The following is a 21915-nucleotide window of genomic DNA, read 5'->3' as shown; positions in this document are numbered from 1 at the left end:
ACCGATCGGGCCCAATTTGTGGCCACATATAAAGGGTTATAATACCCTCATTTTTAGTAGATTAAAATTCACCTATGACCATTATTGCAAAAGCTATTAATAATTAAAAAACACTGCAAAAATGCATGTTTTTTACAATGATCTCGATAAATAATGCACCGATTTTAATGCATAAAAAATGAAATTGTAGGTTTTTTTAATACCTACATGACATTTTTTCGGAGCAAAATAAGCTTTCTCATTTTTATATACATATTACCTATATATTATGTTATACAAATAAAATAAATAAAAAAAATTTAGTGTGATTATATATATATGCAGTGTAGCAATTTTTTTTATGATTGATTATATTTAAAAATCGATTATAATAAAAATATTTTACATTAATATTGGTAAAAGGGTAGTTTATAAGACTTGAAAATGGCAAAAGTAAAATATTCTTTCATAAACAATATAAGGGAATTTTTATTTTAAATTGCACAATTATATCATTCCAAGATTTAAAACGTAATTTTTAATCATTTTTTTTTAGCACAGGGGTGATTTATAAGGGTTGAAAAGTGTTATGAGATACAAATTCTTTCATAAGCAATGAGGAAATTTTTATTTTAAATAATTACACAGTTAAAGCATTCCAAGCTCTTAAAAAGTATTTTTTATCATTTTTATCAATACAAGGGTGGTTTTTAGGGGTTGAAAGGGAAAAATTCTTTTATTAGCTATAAGGTAACTGTCATTTTAAATAATTGCACGATTTAATCATTCCAAATATTTAAAAAGTAATTTTTTATCATTATTTTTTGCATAGGGGTAGTTTTTAAGGGTTAAATAAAGGGTCGAAAAGATCAAATTTATCATAAAACATGTAAACGTATCGTTTATCGTAAAACGATAAAACATGGAACATTATTTAATCGTTGTGCTTGAACAAGATTTTTATCAATAAAATGCTTAATACTTAATTTTTTCACTTAGGGGTAGTTTTTACCCCTAGAAAACAAAAAGCGTCAATCGGGCTTATGTCACCTTAGGACTTGAGTCTAAGATGCGCCTTATTCTAAATTTTCATGCAAATTCATGCAGTTTCAAAGAATTGATTTTCAGTTTCAATGACTACTATTTTAGCTTGGCTAGAGAGTTAATTAAAAACTAAAACAGATGCCTAAGACATATTTCTATATTCTTTATAGATTTTTTTTTAACGTATTACAACTTACACCATCGTTTTAAATTCTAGATTCCCGAAGGGGAGTGTCCAGAACTGGGCCTAGCGGTTCAGAATCACTTCTGCGCCATCAACATGCGGTTAGGCAAAACGAAAAAACATTCCAAACATAGACAGTCGTTGGTCACTCTCTCCAGAAGGTAATTGCTGCAACTCTGCGGTACAAAGTCGCCAAGTAATGATATTTCTTCGTCGTTTGCAGACACAGTTTAGTAAAGATGCTGGACTGCAGCGAATTAGACGGGCCGCCGCCTCTACGCAGGGCGAGCACGGTAGAGACGTCTTCCAGTCCTCCCATGCACCACACGTCACGGCTGACTCGGAGGGCCTCTCTTGACGACCTCGAACAAGAAACGTGTCAGCTGACACCCAAGATCGAGCAGAGGATTATCGTGATTAACAATGAAGAGGTAATTTCACCGCAATATACGATTTTATTGCTGTAATGTGGTTATCGATATATTTTTTAATTTTTTAGCGTCGTCAGGAGTTAATCCACCAACGTCAAAGAATAGAGCAGGACTCGGTCATTGAAGAAGTGGACGACGAAACCTCTCCTCAGAACTAAACAGTATTTTAAAACGTTAGCAATCCCGAAATTTAATTTCTAATCTGTGACTAATAACTGCAGCAATTATTTTTTACAAGGTACGCTTCTGAAAGAACACCATTTTGAGCATTCCACAACGAAATTGTGACTAACATGCTTTTAGAAATAACTACAGTTACCACACGAACAAATTTATAATCCGTTGTCTCGAATTGCATCAATTTGCTTTAATTAGGCAACTAGGGCGTCTCGATTTGCAGAGGTCGAGCCTTACTTGGTTGCAGAATTGCTCAAAATAAGAAAAATTTCGATAAATGTGGGTCGGGAAGTGCTTAATTTCCGAGATACAGGGTGTTCATTCATCTTCGAGACTTTCCGTACGAACGCTCCTTATTGCGAACGAAGCATTTCTTCTGTCACCAAATAGAGTTCGGCTTTTGTAATTTGGGACACCCTCTGTAGCAGTTAATACGTTTGGTTCAATATTATGATGCCACGACAAGATCAAAACTATCTTACGAATTCCGACTCTTACGTGACCAAAAAATAAAAAATTTCGGCAGCCTTATTGTAAAATAGCTAGACACTATTTCAATTGATAACTGTCGTAGGAGAACTGCACTCGCTCATATACGCACCGGTCTGTGTTAAAAGTGTAAGCTTACGCCCATATTTCGCTTAATACTGGATGTTAGATGTAAGGACAGCTAAGATATTGTAACGCGCACTTTTGAGATGTAATTTTCTTGTAACTTATAGTTTCCGTGAAATGCATAGGGTGAAGCAGCACTTTCTCACTGAAAGATTTATCTAACAAATAATCCAATTATTAATTAGAAAAAAATCACCAGTAATACGCCGATAGACCACATCGTTTGCGGTATACGTAACATCACTACTTATTATCGAAGTTATCTTCCAACTTGTAACTTATAATAACTTGTCTTCTCTTTATCCTTCTTATACAAATAATATAAGTAATAATATGTCACCCCTTCCCCACATAATATCTGACCTCTAGACTAATCCCTATGATCAAAATGAGAGGTAGGGGTACTATTATTACTATTAATTATAGTCCAGGCGCTATCTGTTTCGGGTTGGGTAAAACGCATATGATCAGAGATTTTTGCTTTAACGGCTTCTAAATAACATCAGAAATGATAATTTTTCTATGCAAATAAAAAAAACGTGGGCTTAATTGTTATTGCAAAAAAGTATAAAAAAATTGCAAAACAATTCATTTTTTTTCTTGGATTTCTCGTCAACAACTTAGCAACTATTCGTTTTAAACAAAAATGGAAGAGGAAAAAAGGTTTTGTAATTAAATTTTGAACAAGATAGAGTTAGTTGCAATGCGAAAAAATAATTATTGTTGTTGCAAAAATCCGAAAAATCATTTAAAAAATTGCAAAAATGCTAGTTTATTTGTCAATTTTTTTTCAGACACTTGAATAATACTTACGTTCTTCATACTTTTCCTAATTAAACTTCTTAGTGCATAGAATCATCACACCAAATTTCATCCAATTCGGTTTGATAGTTTTTACATAATATGTAATTGTTTAAATTTTTTTTTTTAATTAAAAAAATTTTCAAAATCAAATTTCTAAAAATCTAATGCCTTTGAATACTTGAAATTTTCACCACAAAAAGAAGAGCTCTCAAGCTTTAAAATGCTTTTTGAAAAATTCAAATCGGACGATTAGGTGAGCCGTGGTGATTGTTTAAACATTTTCGCAATTTTCACGCTTATAAACAATTGCAATAATTTAATGTTTTTTTAAATTTTTTTTTATTTTAAAATATGGTTTGAAAGTACTCGGAAAGACGAGTATTTAAAAAAAAACCTGATGATCCGCCCATTATTTTCGGAGTTATAGCCCGTTAAAGTTAACCCTTATTTACAGCAAAACTATAAGGGTATAAGGGCTGTTTTTTGAACTAATAGGTTTGTCATTCCGAGTACTTTCCAGATATAAATTTTCAAAATTTGCAATCACGGGCGTCCCATTTAAAATGTCACTCAAAGATATTTAAGATATTTAAAATTATTATGTAAAAACTCGAACCGAATTGGATGAAATTTGGTGTGATGATTTTATACACTAAGAAGTTTAATTGGGAAAAGTATGAGGATCCTAAGTATTATGCAAGTGTCTGAAAAAAATTGACAAATAAACTAGCATTTTTGCAAATTTTTAAATGATTTTTCCGATTTTTGCAACAACAATACTTATTTTTCCAAATTGCAACTAACTCTATCTTGTTCAAAATTTAATTACAAAACTTTTTTCTTCTTCCATTATTGTCTAAAACGAATAGTTGCTAAGTTGTCGAGAAATCTAAGAAAAAAAATGAATTTTTTTGCTATTTTATATACTTTTTCGCAATAACGATTAAGCCCACGTTTTTTTTATTTGCATAGAAAAATTATCATTTCTGATGTTATTAGAAGCCGTTAAAGCAAAAATCTCCGATCATATGCGTTTTACCCAACCCGAAACAGATACCGCCTGGACTATTAATTTCAACTTTATTACCACTTTTGCCAAGCAAAAAAAAACAAAAATAATAATTTGTTTCTAAACCTTATTTTAAAAAATGCTTTGACTTTTACTCAGTAAAATAAAAAGAATCGTCCTCCACAATTCAAGTAAATGAAGCGTATAATACCCTGTGCACCTTTTTATAGTTTTTATCTTTATTAGGTACGATCGTTTTTGTCTTTATTAGGTACGATTAGATTGTTTTGTTTTTTAATCATCACTATACATGGTGCCTGACATCTGTTGGTTTTTTTTTAAGTTATTTTGACTTCTGGTAAGACTGAAGTCATTGATATTGACAGATACAGATCGATTTACATTTGAACAACGCTAAGAAATATTTGCTATTCCAACGATCCACAAACGATGCACTTTGCTGTTTGTGAAATAGATCTACAAATAATTTACTAATGTACTGTAAAATTAGGTTAACGGGTTCAATCGATCAGATAGTGTACTTTTTTGATTAAAATAAGACGGGTTGAAATGTATGGAACAGTGTAGATTTAATGACAATTTCAAAAAAATACCAACAGATGACCCACCCTATAGATACGACTTAAATAGATATTGATAAGTACCGTAGTCGACTGCCATTTTGGGGCCAACTGCCAACCTTGAACTATAGATTTTCAATACATTTCTACACAATTAATTTTCACATATTTTGAACAATTCATTGCCAATACCTCAATATTTCTATTTATAATACTACAATGAAATTTTAATAGCTTTTTTATATAAATAACACAAATTGACATTATATCAGACCACCATTTTGAGGAAAACAAGAACATTGATTGCGGTACTTGGTCAATATAGGGACTTTAGTACAATGTAAAGTCCCTAGATATTAATAAAATATCTCAACCGCCATTTTGGGGTAAATTCCTTATTGCCAACTTTGATATATAAATTTAAATTTTCCATAAATTTGTATGCTGTGAATTAAGTTCACACATTTTGAACAATTTATAACGTAGTAAACCCAATATTTTTTTATCCAAATTACAATCAAATCTTGAATTTTTTATATAAAATGGCACATTGACATATGTCAAACTGCCATTTTGAGGCAAATGAGAATAATGGGTTGTGGTACTTGGTCGATGACTTTAGTACAACATAAAGTCCCTAGATTTATGCTATTTGTATAAAACTTAAAATTTAATTGTAGTATTTTAGATAAAGTATAGAAACGTATAATTAATTATTAAAAATATGTGAAAATTAATAAACCGTATAAAAATATATTGAAAATTAAAACATAGTTCAGCATTGGCAATAGAGTATTGCCCCAAAATGGCTGTTTGGCGACTTTCATACAGACAATTTTTTTTATTTAAAGACGAGTTATCCAACAAACACTGGTAAGCCTAATAGTACAGTTTTTACAAAGAACAAAACATTAAGTATTAGTCGACATTTACCATAGAATGGAAACTAGTCAATTAAAGTGATTGTTTGTTAAATATCATGTAATGATTTTATTTATTCTCACCTGTTGAAAAACACTGTTTGTTAAAAAATAAGGCATTATTTATATATGTTTATGTAATACTAAAGATGCTAAATAAATATACATTTTTTCATAACAGTTTATATTCGTTTTTTTCAACACAGATCAGTTTTATACGACATAAAAAAATATTTATGCAAACTTAATAGTTTCTAAATTAACTAAGCTTATACTACAAATGTTATTAAAGAGTTAAATAATATTGGCACAGTACTAAATCCCAGTCTGTATTATTTTTTTTTAATATAAGCAAAAAGTAACGCAAATAACCTACGACGTGATTAACCTATTATTTTCAGCTCATTCAGAGATAATTCGGAAAAAAATGTTTACTGACAATATAAGGCCGTTTACCTCAAAATGGAAAACGTAAAATTCATAAATAACCAACCTTTTGCTCCTCAATAAAGTTTAAAGTTAATACTTCAACAATACTAAACATGCGATTCCACAAATTATCACTCTTATGCTCACAGATCGGTTTTCGGCCCTAGTGAAAGGGGTATAGCTGCCAACTCTGTCCTAAGACATAAAAATTCACCACACACACACATTAAAGTTGCGCAGGCTACGTTAAGCACCCACCNTTCCTTTTTAATAAACTTTAATTACAGAAGACAGAGAATCCTCTGAAGAAAGTGGCGAGGCAAGTGGAGCAGAGGGTGATGTCTCTGATACGAATGAAAATGAAGGATCGTGTGAAATTTGAACGAATACGCCTATATATATTTTTTATTAATGTGACCGAATAGTAGAAATATGGGTTGTTTATTTATATTTTCAAATATAATTAGATCAATTTTATTATTATTGTCACTTTCCATTTTGTTTTATAAATTGATATTTATGATAATAAATTTGATAAAATGTGTAAAAATTTTCCATAAACGCATGAAATCAATTTTAAAAATCTTGCTACGACACGCCGCGCGCCATTATTCTATGGCTAGAAATTGGCCTCAATGATTTGGGATCGAGGGGGATTATCCCTCTTTATCCTGCCTCATCTCGTGTAGGCCTGGACAGCCTTCGTAGGTGGGCCCCATCCGTCGTCTACCCCGACCGCAAATGCGGCCGGTGTAGGCGCTTTGTGGGACCTCCTTTTGTCCTGGCTGGGCCCCGCCGGCTAGGGCCCTTTCTTCTGGCGCTCTTCTTGCTTCGCCGGCTCGTCTGTGTAAACCCCGGGGGTAGTGTCATGTTTATGTGTGGTATGGTTGGGTAGGGTAGTGCGGCTATGCAGCCTGGGATGCGCTTTGCTAAGGTGGCCCTTAGGCTAGCGCGGGAGGGGAGGGGTAAGGAGGGTATGGGGTGTGTGTATGTGTGTGTGTGTGTCGTTGTCTTCGTTTCTTGATCCTGGCTGTCTCTGAAACAGAAAAGGTTAGCGGGCAGGGGGGGGGTCATTGGGGTGGTCACCCAGGGTCAAAAAGTTGGTGTCTAGGTCTTTTGTGTTTGTCGGTCACGTCGGGTCGAGTTCAGTGCGAACAGAAAAGGTTAGCGGGCAGGGGGGGGGGGGTCATTGGGGTGGTCACCCAGGGTCAAAAAGTTGGTGTCTAGGTCTTTTGTGTTTGTCGGTCAGCTTGCTACGACAGGCAACTGGCGCAAGAATGTAATAAATAAACAGATTTTATTTCCAGCGTATTCGCTGAAATTTCACAAAACCTTTGCCATGACACTCGTACCATGAAACGGGCTGCGGTACGGCTGTCGTGTGGAATGACTCTAACGATCTTGATCCTAACCTAACTCACAGAGCAGGGATAGTGTTTTCTGTTTTTTTATTTGTCTGTGCTGTGACCTAACCTCAACCCAAAATTTGAATGAGTGGTGGCCAGAAATGGCCAAGAAAAAACAAATTAATTTAGGTAAGTTCCATGTTTTATCACATTACCGAAATTATTTAAATTCCTTTTTAATAAACTTTAATTACAGAAGACAGAGAATCCTCTGAAGAAAGTGGCGAGGCAAGTGGAGCAGAGGGTGATGTCTCTGATACNCGCCTGGACTATTAATTTCAGCTTTATTACCACTTTTGCCAAACAAAAAAAAAAACAAAAATAATTTGTTTCTAAACCTTATTTTAAACAATGCTTTGACTTTTACTCGGTAAAATAAAAATAATCGTCCTACACAATTCAAGTAAATGAAGCGTATAATACCCTGTGCACCTTTTTATAGTTTTTATCTTTATTAGGTACGATCGTTTTTGTCTTTATTAGGTACGATTAGATTGTTTTGTTTTTTAATCATCACTATACATGGTGCCTGACATCTGTTGGTTTTTTTTTAAGTTATTTTGACTTCTGGTAAGACTGAAGTCATTGATATTGACAGATACAGATCGATTTACATTTGAACAATGCTAATATTTTTTTCAAATCGCCTACTCAGCTGCAGAAACATTCGTCGGTCATCATGCAGCTGCGATTTAATGCCGCTGAACTTTTTTTGTGGTAAAATGTCGAGGACCGTTCACTGCTATTCCAACGATCCACAAACGATGCACTTTGCTGTTTGTGAAATAGATCTACAAATAATTTACTAATGTACTGTAAAATTAGGTTAACGGGTTCAATCGATCAGATAGTGTACTTTTTTGATTAAAATAAGACGGGTTGAAATGTATGGAACAGTGTAGATTTAATGACAATTTCAAAAAAATACCAACAGATGACCCACCCTATAGATACAACTTAAAATCCTTAGATATTGATAAGTACCGTAATCGACTGCCATTTTGAGGCCAACTGCCAACCTTGAACTATAGATTTTCAATACGTTTCTACACAATTAATTTTCACATATTTTGAACAATTCATTGCCAATACCTCAATATTTCTATTTATAATACTACAATGAAATTTTAATAGCTTTTTTATATAAATAACACAAATTGACATTATATCAGACCACCATTTTGAGGAAAACAAGAACATTGATTGCGGTACTTGGTCAATATAGGGACTTTAGTACAATGTAAAGTCCCTAGATATTAATAAAATATCTCAACCGCCATTTTGGGGTAAATTCCTTATTGCCAACTTTGATATATAAATTTAAATTTTCCATAAATTTGTATGCTGTGAATTAAGTTCACACATTTTGAACAATTTATAACGTAGTAAACCCAATATTTTTTTATCCAAATTACAATCAAATCTTGAATTTTTTATATAAAATGGCACATTGACATATGTCAAACTGCCATTTTGAGGCAAATGAGAATAATGGGTTGTGGTACTTGGTCGATGACTTTAGTACAACATAAAGTCCCTAGATTTATGCTATTTGTATAAAACTTAAAATTTAATTGTAGTATTTTAGATAAAGTATAGAAACGTATAATTAATTATTAAAAATATGTGAAAATTAATAAACCGTATAAAAATATATTGAAAATTAAAACATAGTTCAGCATTGGCAATAGAGTATTGCCCCAAAATGGCTGTTTGGCGACTTTCATACAGACAATTTTTTTTATTTAAAGACGAGTTATCCAACAAACGCTGGTAAGCCTAATAGTAGTTTTTACAAAGAACAAAACATTAAGTATTAGTCGACATTTACCATAGAATGGAAACTAGTCAATTAAAGTGATTGTTTGTTAAATATCATGTAATGATTTTATTTATTCTCACCTGTTGAAAAACACTGTTTGTTAAAAAATAAGGCATTATTTATATATGTTTATGTAATACTAAAGATGCTAAATAAATATACATTTTTTCATAACAGTTTATATTCGTTTTTTTTTCAACACAGATCAGTTTTATATGACATAAAAAAATATTTATGCAAACTTAATAGTTTCTAAATTAACTAAGCTTATACTACAAATGTTATTAAAGAGTTAAATAATATTGGCACAGTACTAAATCCCAGTCTATATTATTTTTTTAATATAAGCAAAAAGTAACGCAAATAACCTACGACGTGATTAACCTATTATTTTCAGCTCATTCAGAGATAATTCGGAAAAAAATGTTTACTGACAATATAAGGCCGTTTACCTCAAAATGGAAAACGTAAAATTCATAAATAACCAACCTTTTGCTCCTCAATAAAGTTTAAAGTTAATACTTCAACAATACTAAACATGCGATTCCACAAATTATCACTCTTATGCTCACAGATCGGTTTTCGGCCCTAGTGAAAGGGGTATAGCTGCCAACTCTGTCCTAAGACATAAAAATTCACCACACACACACATTAAAGTTGCGCAGGCTACGTTAAGCACCCACCATGAAAATGTGGTGGGAAACTGTCCGTTATAAAACCAACAAATCACTAAATGGATTATGTGCCATGTACAGCTGAAGTCCATACATTGCTTTGTTCTTTCTACAATGTACCACAGGACGGCGGCCCTGGAAACGAAAATTATGATTACTTCTAGTATTTAATGTATGTACTTCTAGTTATTACCCAAATAGTGAGTTTATTACGAAACTTGAGATCACTAAGCGTCCTCCAATGTCTCGTACTTGGATTTCCTACAAATTAATATTATTAGTCAAACAAGCAGGTGATGAATGTAAAGGTTTACATGATATTCAAATATATGATCCAGCGTCCTCGTATCACCAATAAGTGTTCCTAATAAAGTTATCGTAATACCCAACGTAACATATAAGATGCATTGGACAGATAAAATTTGAAAAATAATTAGCCACGGATCCCACTGGGTGTACCGAAACGAACCTGTTAATTTCTTCATTTTTCTTTTTCTTTATCAACAAAAATGTGTATTTTCACTTATCACTACCTCTAAGTCATATTAAATGAATTATTTATTAATACATTAATAGGCCTGAACTATGTTACACACCATCTTGCAAAATAATTTAGTCACAAATAAATTCAATTAAAATTTGACATTTCACTCAATTCAAATCCAAATTAGTGAATTGTGAAGTGACATGACTATCACCATAGATTAGGTACTATCACAAAAAAAAAACATATTTCATTCTCGTCACATACATGAAATATGAAATTAGACAATAGTCAATATTTCACGATGTTCACTATATGAATACAATCTTTTTACAAATATTATTGCTCACTATCAGGATTTACATATATCTGCCCTCAAAATTAGTTATGGGAAAAAATGTAACTTACATAATCATTTTTGTTTCAAAAATGTATAAAATGAATAAAGAAATAATAAGAATGTTTATATACACCACAGACTTCTAATATAAAACTTCGAAGTCTGTGATATACACAGATTATAATATTTTGGTCCGGGTTGAATCATCTATGGGTTGAATAACTTGTCTGTTCATTTAAACAGGCCTAAAGTATAAAACCCTAGAAGACGTCTTGAATTACCAACACAACATATATTAAGTATCTAAAGAAATATAAAATTGAATTTGATTTATTTCCTACAAGGCTACTTGTACTTGCAATTAAGTTATGTAATCGTATATTTCAAAATATTAAATTTAATTAATAGCTAATATTGTTAATTAATGATTATATTCTTCACTTTATAACGAGTAGGTTGTTGCACTTTTGACAGGGAAGTTTCGTCGCTATGAGTCATTACCCTGTGTGACATCATCAATTGAAGTGACAAACTGCTAAAAACCCAACCTGAACATGGCGTCCGATGGAGAAGATTTTATAACCGATCAGGAGAAAGTGCGAATAGTGTCCGATTTCATTCTCCACTCACCACCGGGAGAATTCAACGAGGTATTTAACGATGTGAGGAAGTTATTAAATAACGACGATCTTCTAAAAGAAGGTGCTAGTGGGGCATTCGCCCAGTACAACAAGGATCAACTGACCCCAGTTAAAATAGAAAATACAGATCATCTGGTGCTAATTACAGAATACAACGACCTGGGAAACAATAGGTTTTTCGACCCCAGAAGTAAGCAGAGCTTCAAGTACGATCATTTGCGAAAGGAGGCTTCCGACTACCAGCCTTACACCCCTGATTCTGCTGCGGAGCCTTGGAGAGCAGCCTTAGATTCGGAATTTAATCAGTATACCAAGAACCATTACAAGGACGGAGTGTGCAGTGTAGTAGGCCGAAGCCAAGGAGGCGTAATAACACTTAATGCTTGTATCGAAGACCACCAGTTCCAACCAAAGAATTTTTGGAATGGAAGATGGAGATCGCAATGGTCCGTGACATTAAACGGAGGTTCTACTGCTGAAATTAGAGGCGTGTTGAAAGTACAAGTTCATTACTACGAAGAGGGCAATGTCCAGTTAGTGAGTACTAAAGAAATAAAGGAATCGGTTAGCGTATCTAGTGAGGCCCAAACAGCAAAAGATATAGTGCAAGTAATCGAGGCCGCTGAGAATTTGTACCAAACGGCCATTTCGGAGAATTACCAAACTATGTCAGACACGACATTTAAGGCTTTGAGAAGACTCCTTCCCGTCACCCGTACGAAAATCGATTGGAGTAAGATTGTATCATATAGCATTGGCAAAGAACTAAAAACACAATGATTATTGACTGAGTTTTAATGTAAAGAACGGCTATTTTCCGCCTTCTTGTTGCTTAGGAATGTTTTGTAAATAATGGCCCAATCTTGTTAAGTTTTTCGACAACAGGGATAGCCAAATTAGACTAATTACATAAGAGCGCTTCTTACAATTACTATTATATCAAAGTGTTTGATTTCAAGATCCCAAATTGTCCTTCTGTCATGAAAATACTATGAAATGGGTACTCTTTATGGTTTATATTCATCATTACATTTATCGCTGCTTCATTCATTTTTAAATGTTGTCGTAAAAGTATTTCTAATGCTTTCTACTTTATTTTTGTAAGTATTAATAATTTTAAGTCTATCCCTGTACGGTTTACGGAGAGTGTGCAATAAGCGACACTGTAACACCGTACCATTGCTTGACTATTGGCTTTATTATTTTATACTATTATTATATTCATAAAAGTCTTATAATTCCTTATATCCTTAATAATGATTCCTTGAAATATATTTTGTTATTTTATATGTTGTAATTACGTAGGGAAGATTTTCCATCTCTATCGCTGCCCTTAAATATTAAATAATTTATATATCTTGTTAGAATCAAACCGTTGTATGGGTTATTTTTAAATAAAAAAATTTAGTAACAACCTTTCGTATTATTCAGATTTCTTTATCATATCTTTGTTTATTAGAACATAAACCTTCTTTTATCAGCAATCGTGAGATATGCAAATTAACACAAACATGGTACGTTAATTATCAAATTGTTTAATTACTTCATCGAAGTCAATGAAGTTCCATTGGGGCTCCTCAGATTTTTCTTCCAACTTTGGCATATTTGGTAGCTTTGCGGGCAAAGGTTTCTCGAAGAAGAATTTATGTTTTAACGCCTGAAATGTAAATAAACTGTAAAATCACAAAAAGTTGCGATGACTCCTCACTTCTCTAGCAGATATTCTTTTCGCACCATTGTATAGAAGTACCCTGCTAATCAAATTTAAAGTAACGGCATCTGCGCCGGGTAAAACAATACTCCATCGTTTTCCCACATTTGGTGTGAACGCAATTTTGTTATAATCTGGCAGTTGCGTTAAACCTGGCCACGTGTCTTCATTTGGTGTTCCTAAAGTACTCAAAACGATAGCAAGTTGTTCAATATCCGTTTCGCCCTAAAAAGTAAACAATTGTTGGCATTTTCTACAAGGTACAACGTATATAAGCCTAAAATTTTTTAATCGTACTGGAAACAATGGTTGTCGGTTTATCATTTCGCCTAATATGCACCCCACAGACCACATATCAACCGATGGCGTGTAAGTTCTAGACCCATACAACAATTCCGGTGCTCTATACCATCTTGTAGCTACTTGGTGAGAATACAGACGATGTTTGTCGTTGCCATAAATTCTGGCCAATCCAAAATCGGCTATTTTTAAAATCCCCTTGCTACTAATAAGTAGATTAGCTGGTTTTAAATCCTAAAATATTTTCAGGAAGTAAGAAATACCAATGTCTTAATACATTACCTACTCTGTGCATAACGTGATTTTGATGCATATAATTTACACCGGACAGAATCATCTTGGTATAAGTTTTAACTTGGGAGAGATTTAATGATATCGATGTGTTTTTTATTATCTCTGCCAGGGACCATGGCAAAAATTCCATGACTAACACAATGGAACTACCCATGCTTGTGACTTCGATAAGTTTAACAATCTATGAAAAAGGAATCAAAATTATTAAGTAGATATACTTAACTCGATATATACTGTACGTGGTTTGATTTTAAAGCTCGTAAAGCACAAATTTCTCTCATGGTATTTTTTGGAACTCCTGTATTTGGATTAAAAATAATTTTTTTCAAAGCAACCATCTTTTCATTACGTAAATCCATTCCTTTAAAAACAAATCCGTGAGCACCTTCCCCAGCACGTCCTAGTAATTTGTAGTTATTCATGTTTTTACTAATTTTGCAACAAATCAACTTCTAATAATTCAAAATCCAAATGTTTTCATATCAAAATAGATTTAAGGATTCGTACGTTGCTATGGCAACTGTTACATTAGTATTAGGCAACCAATATAATTCGTTTGCTGTAAAATGGGTTGCATAAAAATAAAAAATCCAATAAAGAGTAAAGAGGATAAAGTCCCTCCTCGATTATTGGGAAGAATAACGTGCGCTGGCCAAGTACCCAAAGGTGGAGACCATTAACTAAAGAAGAAGAGGATAAAGTATAGGGCCTTTCGATTTGGCAAAAATAGTAACTATTAGTAGCTCAATNTCTAACGATCTTGATCCTAACCTAACTCACAGAGCAGGGATAGTGTTTTCTGTTTTTTTATTTGTCTGTGCTGTGACCTAACCTCAACCCAAAATTTGAATGAGTGGTGGCCAGAAATGGCCAAGAAAAAACAAATTAATTTAGGTAAGTTCCATGTTTTATCACATTACCGAAATTATTTATCTTCCTTTTTAATAAACTTTAATTACAGAAGACAGAGAATCCTCTGAAGAAAGTGGCGAGGCAAGTGGAGCAGAGGGTGATGTCTCTGATACGAATGAAAATGAAGACAATGGTTTAACAAACAGTGGTTGGGCGGATTCGATATCAAAAATATTGAAAACAAATAAACCGAAAGGAAAAAAGACCATAGTTCTATCAAAAGCTAAGAAATTAACTGATTTGAGAAAGGAAAAATCTAAACCGGCAGGTTTTGAAGTACAAACGGTTAGTGGAGAAGTAAAAGAAGAGAAAGTTGACATTACAGAAAATGTTCTTACAGAAGAACCACCTCAAAAAAAGGTAAATATTTTGAATCTGTGTTGAGGTACTCTATTTACACTTTTTCATTTTAGAGACGGACGTTATCTGATTTACGTGTTAAACCGAACATATTAGAAAAAGACAGAGAAAGAACGTTACAAAAAATAGCTACAAAGGGAGTTGTTCAGTTGTTTAATGCAGTAAAATCACAGCAGAAGCAGATTAGTGAAAAGTTAAAAGAAGCTGGTCCTTTAGAAGTTAGAAAAGAAAAGGTTCTGAAAAATATAGATAAGAGGGCATTTTTGGATGTGCTTATGGGGGAAAAATCACAGAAAATTGATGACGTTAGTATCAAAAAAGTAGAACCATCCTATACTGAAAGCCAAAAGAAAAATGAGTCGGTGTGGAGTGTTTTAAAGGACGATTTTATGATGAGTGCAAAAATGAAAGATTGGGATAAAGTGTTAGAAGAGTCAGATAATACGCAGATCGTTACACCAGATTAATTATTGATATATCAATTTTTTTAATAAAGTTATATTTTACTTTGCTTCATTAATTTACTTATTGTTTATAATTAAAGTTAAAAAAGGAAGTTAAGGCCAGTTAGATTGAAAGATTATGTAAATAGTTATTAAACACATTTTTTGTATTTAAATATGGTTAATGCCGAATATTAAAATAGCAAATATTTGAATATATATTCAAAATTACCAACCTGGAAGAAAAAATTTTTTTCATTTCAAGATCTTTGATCGAGCACGCCCTAAATTAAATATACTAAAAAGAGCACGCTCCTGTGATCATAAGTGATCGCTCACTTAGCAGGAACCATTTTATATAGCAAATAATCTTTATTATCAGTAATCACTGAATACAGAATCTAAATTTAACCCATACTAATGACTTTTCAAGAAAAATTTGGAAACAGCATCGGAATTTAATAGGTTACATTTCAAAAAATGTCGATTTCATCATGAGAGAAGTGATGCTAATCGAATACCTTTATACTACGCCATAAGGAAGTTTTACTTTTCATTGTTGTTTGTAGATGTCACTAGTATCACTTGTCAGTACTGTCAGTGTCAATAAATATGTCCAAGAGATTTTACGGACGTAAACATCCATAAATTTTCTTAATGGATTTAAAATATAAGTGCAAGCAAATGTTCCCAATTCAATGGCTATTTTTGAAAGGCAAACTACTCAAAAAGTTGTGCTAGATGATACTCACCCCATAAAATGTACGATTGAAAATTGGCAAAACGTTAATGGACACACGGTAAGTTTTTAATATATCTTGATTAATTGATGATAATTGAATCCTTTTGAAAGGAATTTGTTATAAAGGTTCAAAGAGGGCCTTATTTAGACGAGACTTGGAAAATCAATAAGAGATATAATGATTTTTATAAGTTACACGGTGTTTTACAAACTTCTGGGATCCCCCTTGATCTTCCTCCAAAAAAACTTATTGGCAACATGGACCCACAGTTTATTACCGAGAGACAACAGGGTTTGCAGGTAAATTATCTTGGCACGGTATAAATAGCAATTTTGCTTAAGAAATTTCGTTACATGTTTTGATAATGTTTTAGAAATATTTAAATAGCGTATTCATGAATCCAATATTAGTTTCGTCTCTCCCTGCTAGATCTTTTGTAGATCCAGCTAACTACTGTCAACCGTTTGGTGGTAAGAATTTTATTTTTTGACAATAAATGTATGGTTTTATTTGTTTATTTTTATTTTTAGAGTTGGCACTCCAACATGTCTCACTAGCTTTACGGTCAGAAGTAGGGTGGGAGGTGGTTGGGCCCCTTCCAGATATAGGTTGGAGGTTAAGAAAACATTTTTATCAGGTAAAGTGTAAAATGTCACCCAAAGAAGAATATATAGCTGGTTGGACTGATTACGGCCCAGATAAATATTTAGACGACAAAGATATGCATGCCATCTTCAAAAGCATCGGTCAAATCCAGGTAAATGTGCGACATATCTAGAAATTCTAAGCCGTATATATTTTTATGTAAAATTTTAGCATCCGTTCATACATTCCATTAACCTGTGTCTTAGTACGGACATTGGAGGTCTTGTAGTGAGAGTAAATAATAAGAATGGTACCTTGAGGGACACTTTGTGTGGGGCAAAACCTAGACAGACTTTTCTGAAAAAATACGGAAACCCCAAAGGACATAAAACTTTAGTGAAAGATCAGATCGCGCTGTACGGACGACAGCTATTAGAAGCTTTAAAGTTTCTCCACGACAAGGGACTCCCTTATGGTAATTCATGTTTTTATTTTAAATTTTTTTTTAAAATATTGCATTTAAACTCTAATTTGTTAGGACATCTACATACTGGTAATATCATGATAGAGAACGAAAGGGTCAAGTTGTTAGATGTCGAGAATGGTATTCTGGGGGTACCTTCGTTTTACCGACCGTATTTCATGCAACACAGGAAGATAAACAATTTACAGGCCATCGACGTCTATTGCTTTGGACACGTTTTGTATGAAATGATGTTTGGGGCGCCGCTGCACGAGAGTGTCATAGAATACATTCCGGACTGTCCTATTAGTACGCAATACCATATCTGATTATTCCGAAATAATTCATATATTATTTTTATTTTTAGAATCTATCTTGCAAAGGATATTGTCTCCGGATGCCTGTAAAAACGGCCTTCCTACAGTCGCCGACCTACTCAACGATCCGTTCTTCTCTTCTACGCAATTGAGCTTTTTGCCAACTGACAAGGCACACCTCAAGATACCCAGTTCTATTAAAGAACGTTTGAGAGAAACCATCGTGAAGACTGAAGAAAGGTTGAGGGAGGAGCAGAAGATGGTTCGTAGTCAGAAGAGACTCGTGAAGGTACAGGAAATGATGAGTTCTGAGGAGGAGAAAAAGAAACAGAGGCATAAAATGGTAACTTTAAAGATTTTTGGCTAAATCATTCTTAAAAAATAGATTCGTCATTCGTGTATCGTAAAATAAGATGATATCTTTTCGGTTTCAGAAACGTGAACGTCAACTGGCCAAAGAACAGCAGCTGGAGAGCAGGAGTAACGAAAAAGTCAGCAATGGGGATAGATCTGACAGTGTAAATAGTAGTACAGCGACTTCTATAGGTACTTCTACGCCGCCATCGATGACTGGTGAGTAAAACTATAAAACAATTCTATGGCGCTGTTATGTAAATTCTATAACAACGAAGTTTTATAACTTCAAAGTTTTTTGTTAATATATTACCTTTTGCTAATCTAATGTTTCTATTCAACTTTATGTAAATTTGTTTTCAAATTGTGTAACTTTCTGTAATTCTGAAAGAATGTAAATAAATCATAAGGGTGCTGTACCCACAAAATGCTGTTTTCTGCTGAGAAAAGAGACTTTAAACTATTTAGGGCTAACACTTGCCTACTTTTAAGAAAATCAGGCAGTAAATAATGAGAAAAATACATAAAGACTGAACTAGGTCAGAATTATTGTACTCGTTTTCTTTATTTTCCATTTTAAATATGACAAATTATTCACAGTTTATGTTTAAATTCCGTATTGATATTTTCACAATACACATTACGCAATAGACAAGGTGATCATTCTAGTTTCCTATATTACGTCATTACTTATAACTTTAAGGGTGTTTTAAAATTTTTGTCTTTGGAATTATGTTGATATTCCTGCTTTTTGCGCCACTGGTACATCCACCTTGATGATTTTACAGAATCTAATGCTCACAATAGACAAATCACATAAAAATTTAATTTATTAATTTATTTTAGAATTGCATAAATTTATAGTCTTATCACTGACAGGTGGTAAAAGAATTAATTTCTTTAATGCTACAAATTAATTAGAGATTAGAGAAAATTATGTAAAAATTAAGATTTTGTCAGATAGTCAAGAAGAATGTATTGTGACGTCATTTAGTGCAACAACATGCTTCTACAATTCGACAGAACCTAATCTAAAGAAACGCGCATGTGATTAATTATTAATGAACAACCAACAAATTTAAAAAATATATGCAATTTTCCCATTGTATGAGATGTAATTTTGCTGTATGTTCAAATTGTGTTTTGTTTATACTGCAAAATAAGTATTAAACAAGCTTTTTCTCAGAAATGGTCAAGTTCATCGACTTTGAACAAGAGAACCTTTTTATAGGAACTTTTAATTGTTTGCTATAAATTCCTACTAAAAGTTATAATCAGTTTGCTAATCAGTAAGGGCTATTTAAACCCTTTAAATGTTTTGAAATCTTTTCTTTTTCATAACTGTAGTTTGTTGTCAATAATAAAAATCAAATTTGAAACAGATCTCAAAAAAGAAGTTACAACACAATGTTAATTTGAAAAAAAAAATGGTATTGTTGATGCTAGTAAAATTATAATACTAAGTTTTTGAAACAGTGAATTTTCATAATTTTGTTTAGCAGAATCATCAACATTTTTTGCTCAATAATTTTCCGAACGCTATATTTGCTCAATCGACGGAAATGCAGTGCAATATACCTTAAATGTGTACAAATATTTTAAACAGCCATACAGTTTACTGTGTAGAACCTATAACAGTTCCATTGTAAAAAAAATTTTGACAAAAAAGTCATAAAAAACGAATATGTCTGATTTTTTTTAATTGAAAACCTATCTCTCGAACACGACTGATTTTACTGTGATAATTGCGTCAGAACTCTTAAACATTTGAAACATATGAAATAGTAAGAAAATAATATAAACATCTTTGTAGGCGATACGTCCAAAATTTTGCATTATCTTCATAAAAATAATTATGGCCACCAGTAAACCACTTTTGTCTAAATACTGAGCTTTGCTGACAAAATATATGAACATTAACCATTTTCTGTATGCTACAAAGTTCTACATCTGCATTTAGGTTCAAACGTTCCGTCACCGCCGCCACCTCCGCCTCCTCCGCTGGCTGTGTCGGGGGCACCCTTGCCGCCGCCGCCACCTTTATTAAATGGAATTGATATACCCGCCCCGGAACCAAGTAAGGACCGATCGGCTCTGCTGGGGGCCATTTGTAACTTCAACAAATCTTCGTTGCGCAAAACCAAAGTTTCCTAAATCGCTTTTTAGCATCTATTTTATATTGTGATAAGATTCACTGTATGTAACAATAGCGTGAATTTCTGTAAGTTTCTTATTAAACGTATTTAACGCTTTGCCAAGTAGCAGCCCTTAGATTTATTTTTTTATATTGTCACTCGCAGATGCAACTGTACGAAATAAGTGAATGGTACGTTTGTTTTAAATATCTAATTTTTAATGGTAGACTGAGAGGTACCGCAGACTTTCAATGAACGAGTAGATTGGACAGGGTGATGCAGAAATATTTTATTAGCCGATTTTATTTTGCTGATTTAATGGCAGAAATTGTTGCACTAACTAGTAAATTTGTTTTAATGTTTATTTATCATATTTATATCTTTGATATTGGTATGTTATTTAAAATATATGTAAATATTCTTGGGTTTTAATGATATTTACCTACCTATGTGCCGCATAGTCAACTTGTAACCTTTATATGACTCGGACATTTATGCTAACATCCTGTATATAAAATGTATGCACATTGTGATACTTCCGCACTCGAATAGGTACAGAGTGTCATTCATTTTGAAATTTATAAGGGGCCACTATATGTAAAAATATTCCATTGTATGTATATGGGAATAAGATAAATTTCCTTTGAAAATTACAATTCTCCGTCTCTTATATCCATCATTATTTGGTTTTAATTTTTTGTAAAGTTTGTGCCTTCTTAAAGAATTGTATAAAATCTTGTGTCGTTGGTTACATATATTTTCATGATCACAACTAGTTTTGAATTTAACGAAACTGAAAATCAATAGACTCAAATTTGTCACACTGATGTAGTTGTGATTTTCGTGGAATTTTAATGTATACTTGACTGTGCCAATTTAATACTATGAAATAGTTTTAAGATGTCAGTGACGTTTTGTGAATCTGTTGTAACTAGTCAAAAAAAACTATCATATTTGATGTACAGCATAAAATTTGTAAACTAAATGTATGCCTAAATCTTATTAACCTTAATAAATAGCTATTATGTCAACTTCACATTGTACAGTTTATTACAATTATCCCTTTGCACGAAACGTACAAGTTTTAACGTGCTAATCAACAAACAGTCTACAAACTAATGTTTATCTATGCAAATTAGTTTCATTTAATGAAAATTATCCTAAGAAGGGAAGGGAAACATTTAAAAAGAAAATAATTGAATAAATTTATTACTTATACAAATAAACGAAATTATCTAGCATTACTACTTTGTTTCTCTGAATTTTTTATTCAATTGACCTGTAGTTCTTTATGTGCACAAGTACCCAAGAGGGTATTGCGAAAATTCCAGCGGCAATTATAACGGCATGAACAACTTTTTCTGCTGGCGAAATCTTAACTTGAGGGGGACCAGAGACAACGGACATTTGCCTGGATGACTGCCTTACAGCGGATTGCGCTGTTGCAGCAATTCTCGTAGCGTTGACAGCGAACATGTCTGAATTAAAATTAAACTGTATTTAAAAAATATATATTTCTTAAATATACTCACTTGCTTTTTTGCACTCGATTAGATAATCAAACCCCAATAAAATGACAAATTGTCATTGACAAGGACGGATTTATGACAACTTCTTCTTCGTCTGCTTCTTTTGCCGACCCACATCAATTTTCTGTTCTTTATCACGTGGAGGAAACATGTAGACGAGTGGCAGAGAGAGAAAGCGATAGTTTGAGTACCATCTTTTTCTCTCACTCAGGCACGTGATTAGCTAACG

The 21915-nt window shown here is 32.9% G+C and overlaps 6 protein-coding genes and 1 long non-coding RNA gene across 11 annotated transcripts in view; 4 read left to right on the top strand and 3 right to left on the bottom strand.

Annotated features, from left to right (window-relative positions):
* LOC108905067 (trifunctional nucleotide phosphoesterase protein YfkN) overlaps nt 1–2893 on the top strand; it is an 11110-nt gene extending 8217 nt beyond the window's left edge. For both annotated transcript variants that reach the window (XM_018707841.1, XM_018707840.1), the window contains exons 9-11: nt 1241–1368; nt 1431–1638; nt 1707–2893. In XM_018707841.1, the coding sequence (XP_018563357.1) occupies nt 1241–1368; nt 1431–1638; nt 1707–1796 (426 nt within the window). In that variant the 3' untranslated portion in view covers nt 1797–2893. The remainder of the gene's footprint in view (nt 1–1240; nt 1369–1430; nt 1639–1706) is intronic.
* Nucleotides 2894–4243: 1350 nt separating this feature from the next.
* Nucleotides 4244–10826, bottom strand: LOC108905072 (protein SYS1 homolog). Of its 2 annotated transcripts, XM_023453949.1 has the most exons (4): nt 10390–10826; nt 10269–10336; nt 10041–10210; nt 4244–6387 (listed from the first exon to the last, which is right to left on the bottom strand). In XM_023453949.1, exons 1-4 carry the CDS (start codon nt 10558–10560, stop codon nt 6317–6319), a joined length of 480 nt encoding a protein of 159 aa, XP_023309717.1. In that variant the 5' UTR covers nt 10561–10826; the 3' UTR covers nt 4244–6316. The 2 variants fall into 2 exon arrangements, with proteins under 2 accessions (XP_023309717.1, XP_018563362.1); XM_018707846.2 differs by lacking the exon at nt 4244–6387 and having other exon boundaries at nt 9634–10210.
* Nucleotides 7636–15633, top strand: LOC108905071 (RRP15-like protein). 2 transcript variants are annotated; one of them, XM_023453948.1, is made up of 4 exons: nt 7636–7708; nt 7776–7837; nt 14863–15117; nt 15171–15633. In XM_023453948.1, the coding sequence occupies exons 1-4, from the start codon at nt 7681–7683 to the stop codon at nt 15582–15584; spliced, it is 759 nt and encodes a 252-aa protein (XP_023309716.1). In that variant the 5' UTR covers nt 7636–7680; the 3' UTR covers nt 15585–15633. The 2 variants fall into 2 exon arrangements, with proteins under 2 accessions (XP_023309716.1, XP_018563361.1); XM_018707845.1 differs by lacking the exons at nt 7636–7708; nt 7776–7837 and adding an exon at nt 14667–14739 and having other exon boundaries at nt 14807–15117.
* On the top strand, nt 11352–12954 carry LOC108905069 (F-actin-capping protein subunit alpha). The gene has a single exon (XM_018707843.1). It carries the CDS (start codon nt 11454–11456, stop codon nt 12318–12320), a length of 867 nt encoding a protein of 288 aa, XP_018563359.1. The 5' UTR covers nt 11352–11453; the 3' UTR covers nt 12321–12954.
* LOC108905068 (cyclin-dependent kinase 20-like) lies at nt 12547–14336 on the bottom strand. The gene is made up of 5 exons (XM_018707842.1): nt 14085–14336; nt 13838–14026; nt 13549–13785; nt 13249–13476; nt 12547–13197 (listed from the first exon to the last, which is right to left on the bottom strand). The coding sequence occupies exons 1-5, from the start codon at nt 14265–14267 to the stop codon at nt 13060–13062; spliced, it is 975 nt and encodes a 324-aa protein (XP_018563358.1). The 5' UTR covers nt 14268–14336; the 3' UTR covers nt 12547–13059.
* Nucleotides 15634–16145: 512 nt separating the features above from the next.
* On the top strand, nt 16146–21193 carry LOC108905104 (PX domain-containing protein kinase-like protein). Of its 2 annotated transcripts, none has more exons than XM_018707883.1 (9): nt 16146–16360; nt 16429–16602; nt 16677–16773; nt 16834–17060; nt 17120–17363; nt 17427–17660; nt 17719–18011; nt 18103–18241; nt 19983–21193. In XM_018707883.1, exons 1-9 carry the CDS (start codon nt 16259–16261, stop codon nt 20174–20176), a joined length of 1704 nt encoding a protein of 567 aa, XP_018563399.1. In that variant the 5' UTR covers nt 16146–16258; the 3' UTR covers nt 20177–21193. The 2 variants fall into 2 exon arrangements, with proteins under 2 accessions (XP_018563399.1, XP_018563398.1); XM_018707882.1 differs by having other exon boundaries at nt 16414–16602.
* A 252-nt stretch (nt 21194–21445) lies between these two features.
* On the bottom strand, nt 21446–21789 carry LOC108905105. The gene is made up of 2 exons (XR_001964251.1): nt 21690–21789; nt 21446–21635 (listed from the first exon to the last, which is right to left on the bottom strand). It is a non-coding gene; the product is annotated as an uncharacterized LOC108905105 (long non-coding RNA).
* Between the last annotated feature and the right edge of the window lie 126 nt (nt 21790–21915).

The sequence above is a fragment of the Anoplophora glabripennis genome, unplaced genomic scaffold (assembly GCF_000390285.2).
Source record: "Anoplophora glabripennis isolate ALB-LARVAE unplaced genomic scaffold, Agla_2.0 scaffold129, whole genome shotgun sequence".
NCBI lineage: Eukaryota > Metazoa > Arthropoda > Insecta > Coleoptera > Cerambycidae > Anoplophora > Anoplophora glabripennis.
This window is presented reverse-complemented; position numbering and strand designations above follow the sequence as displayed.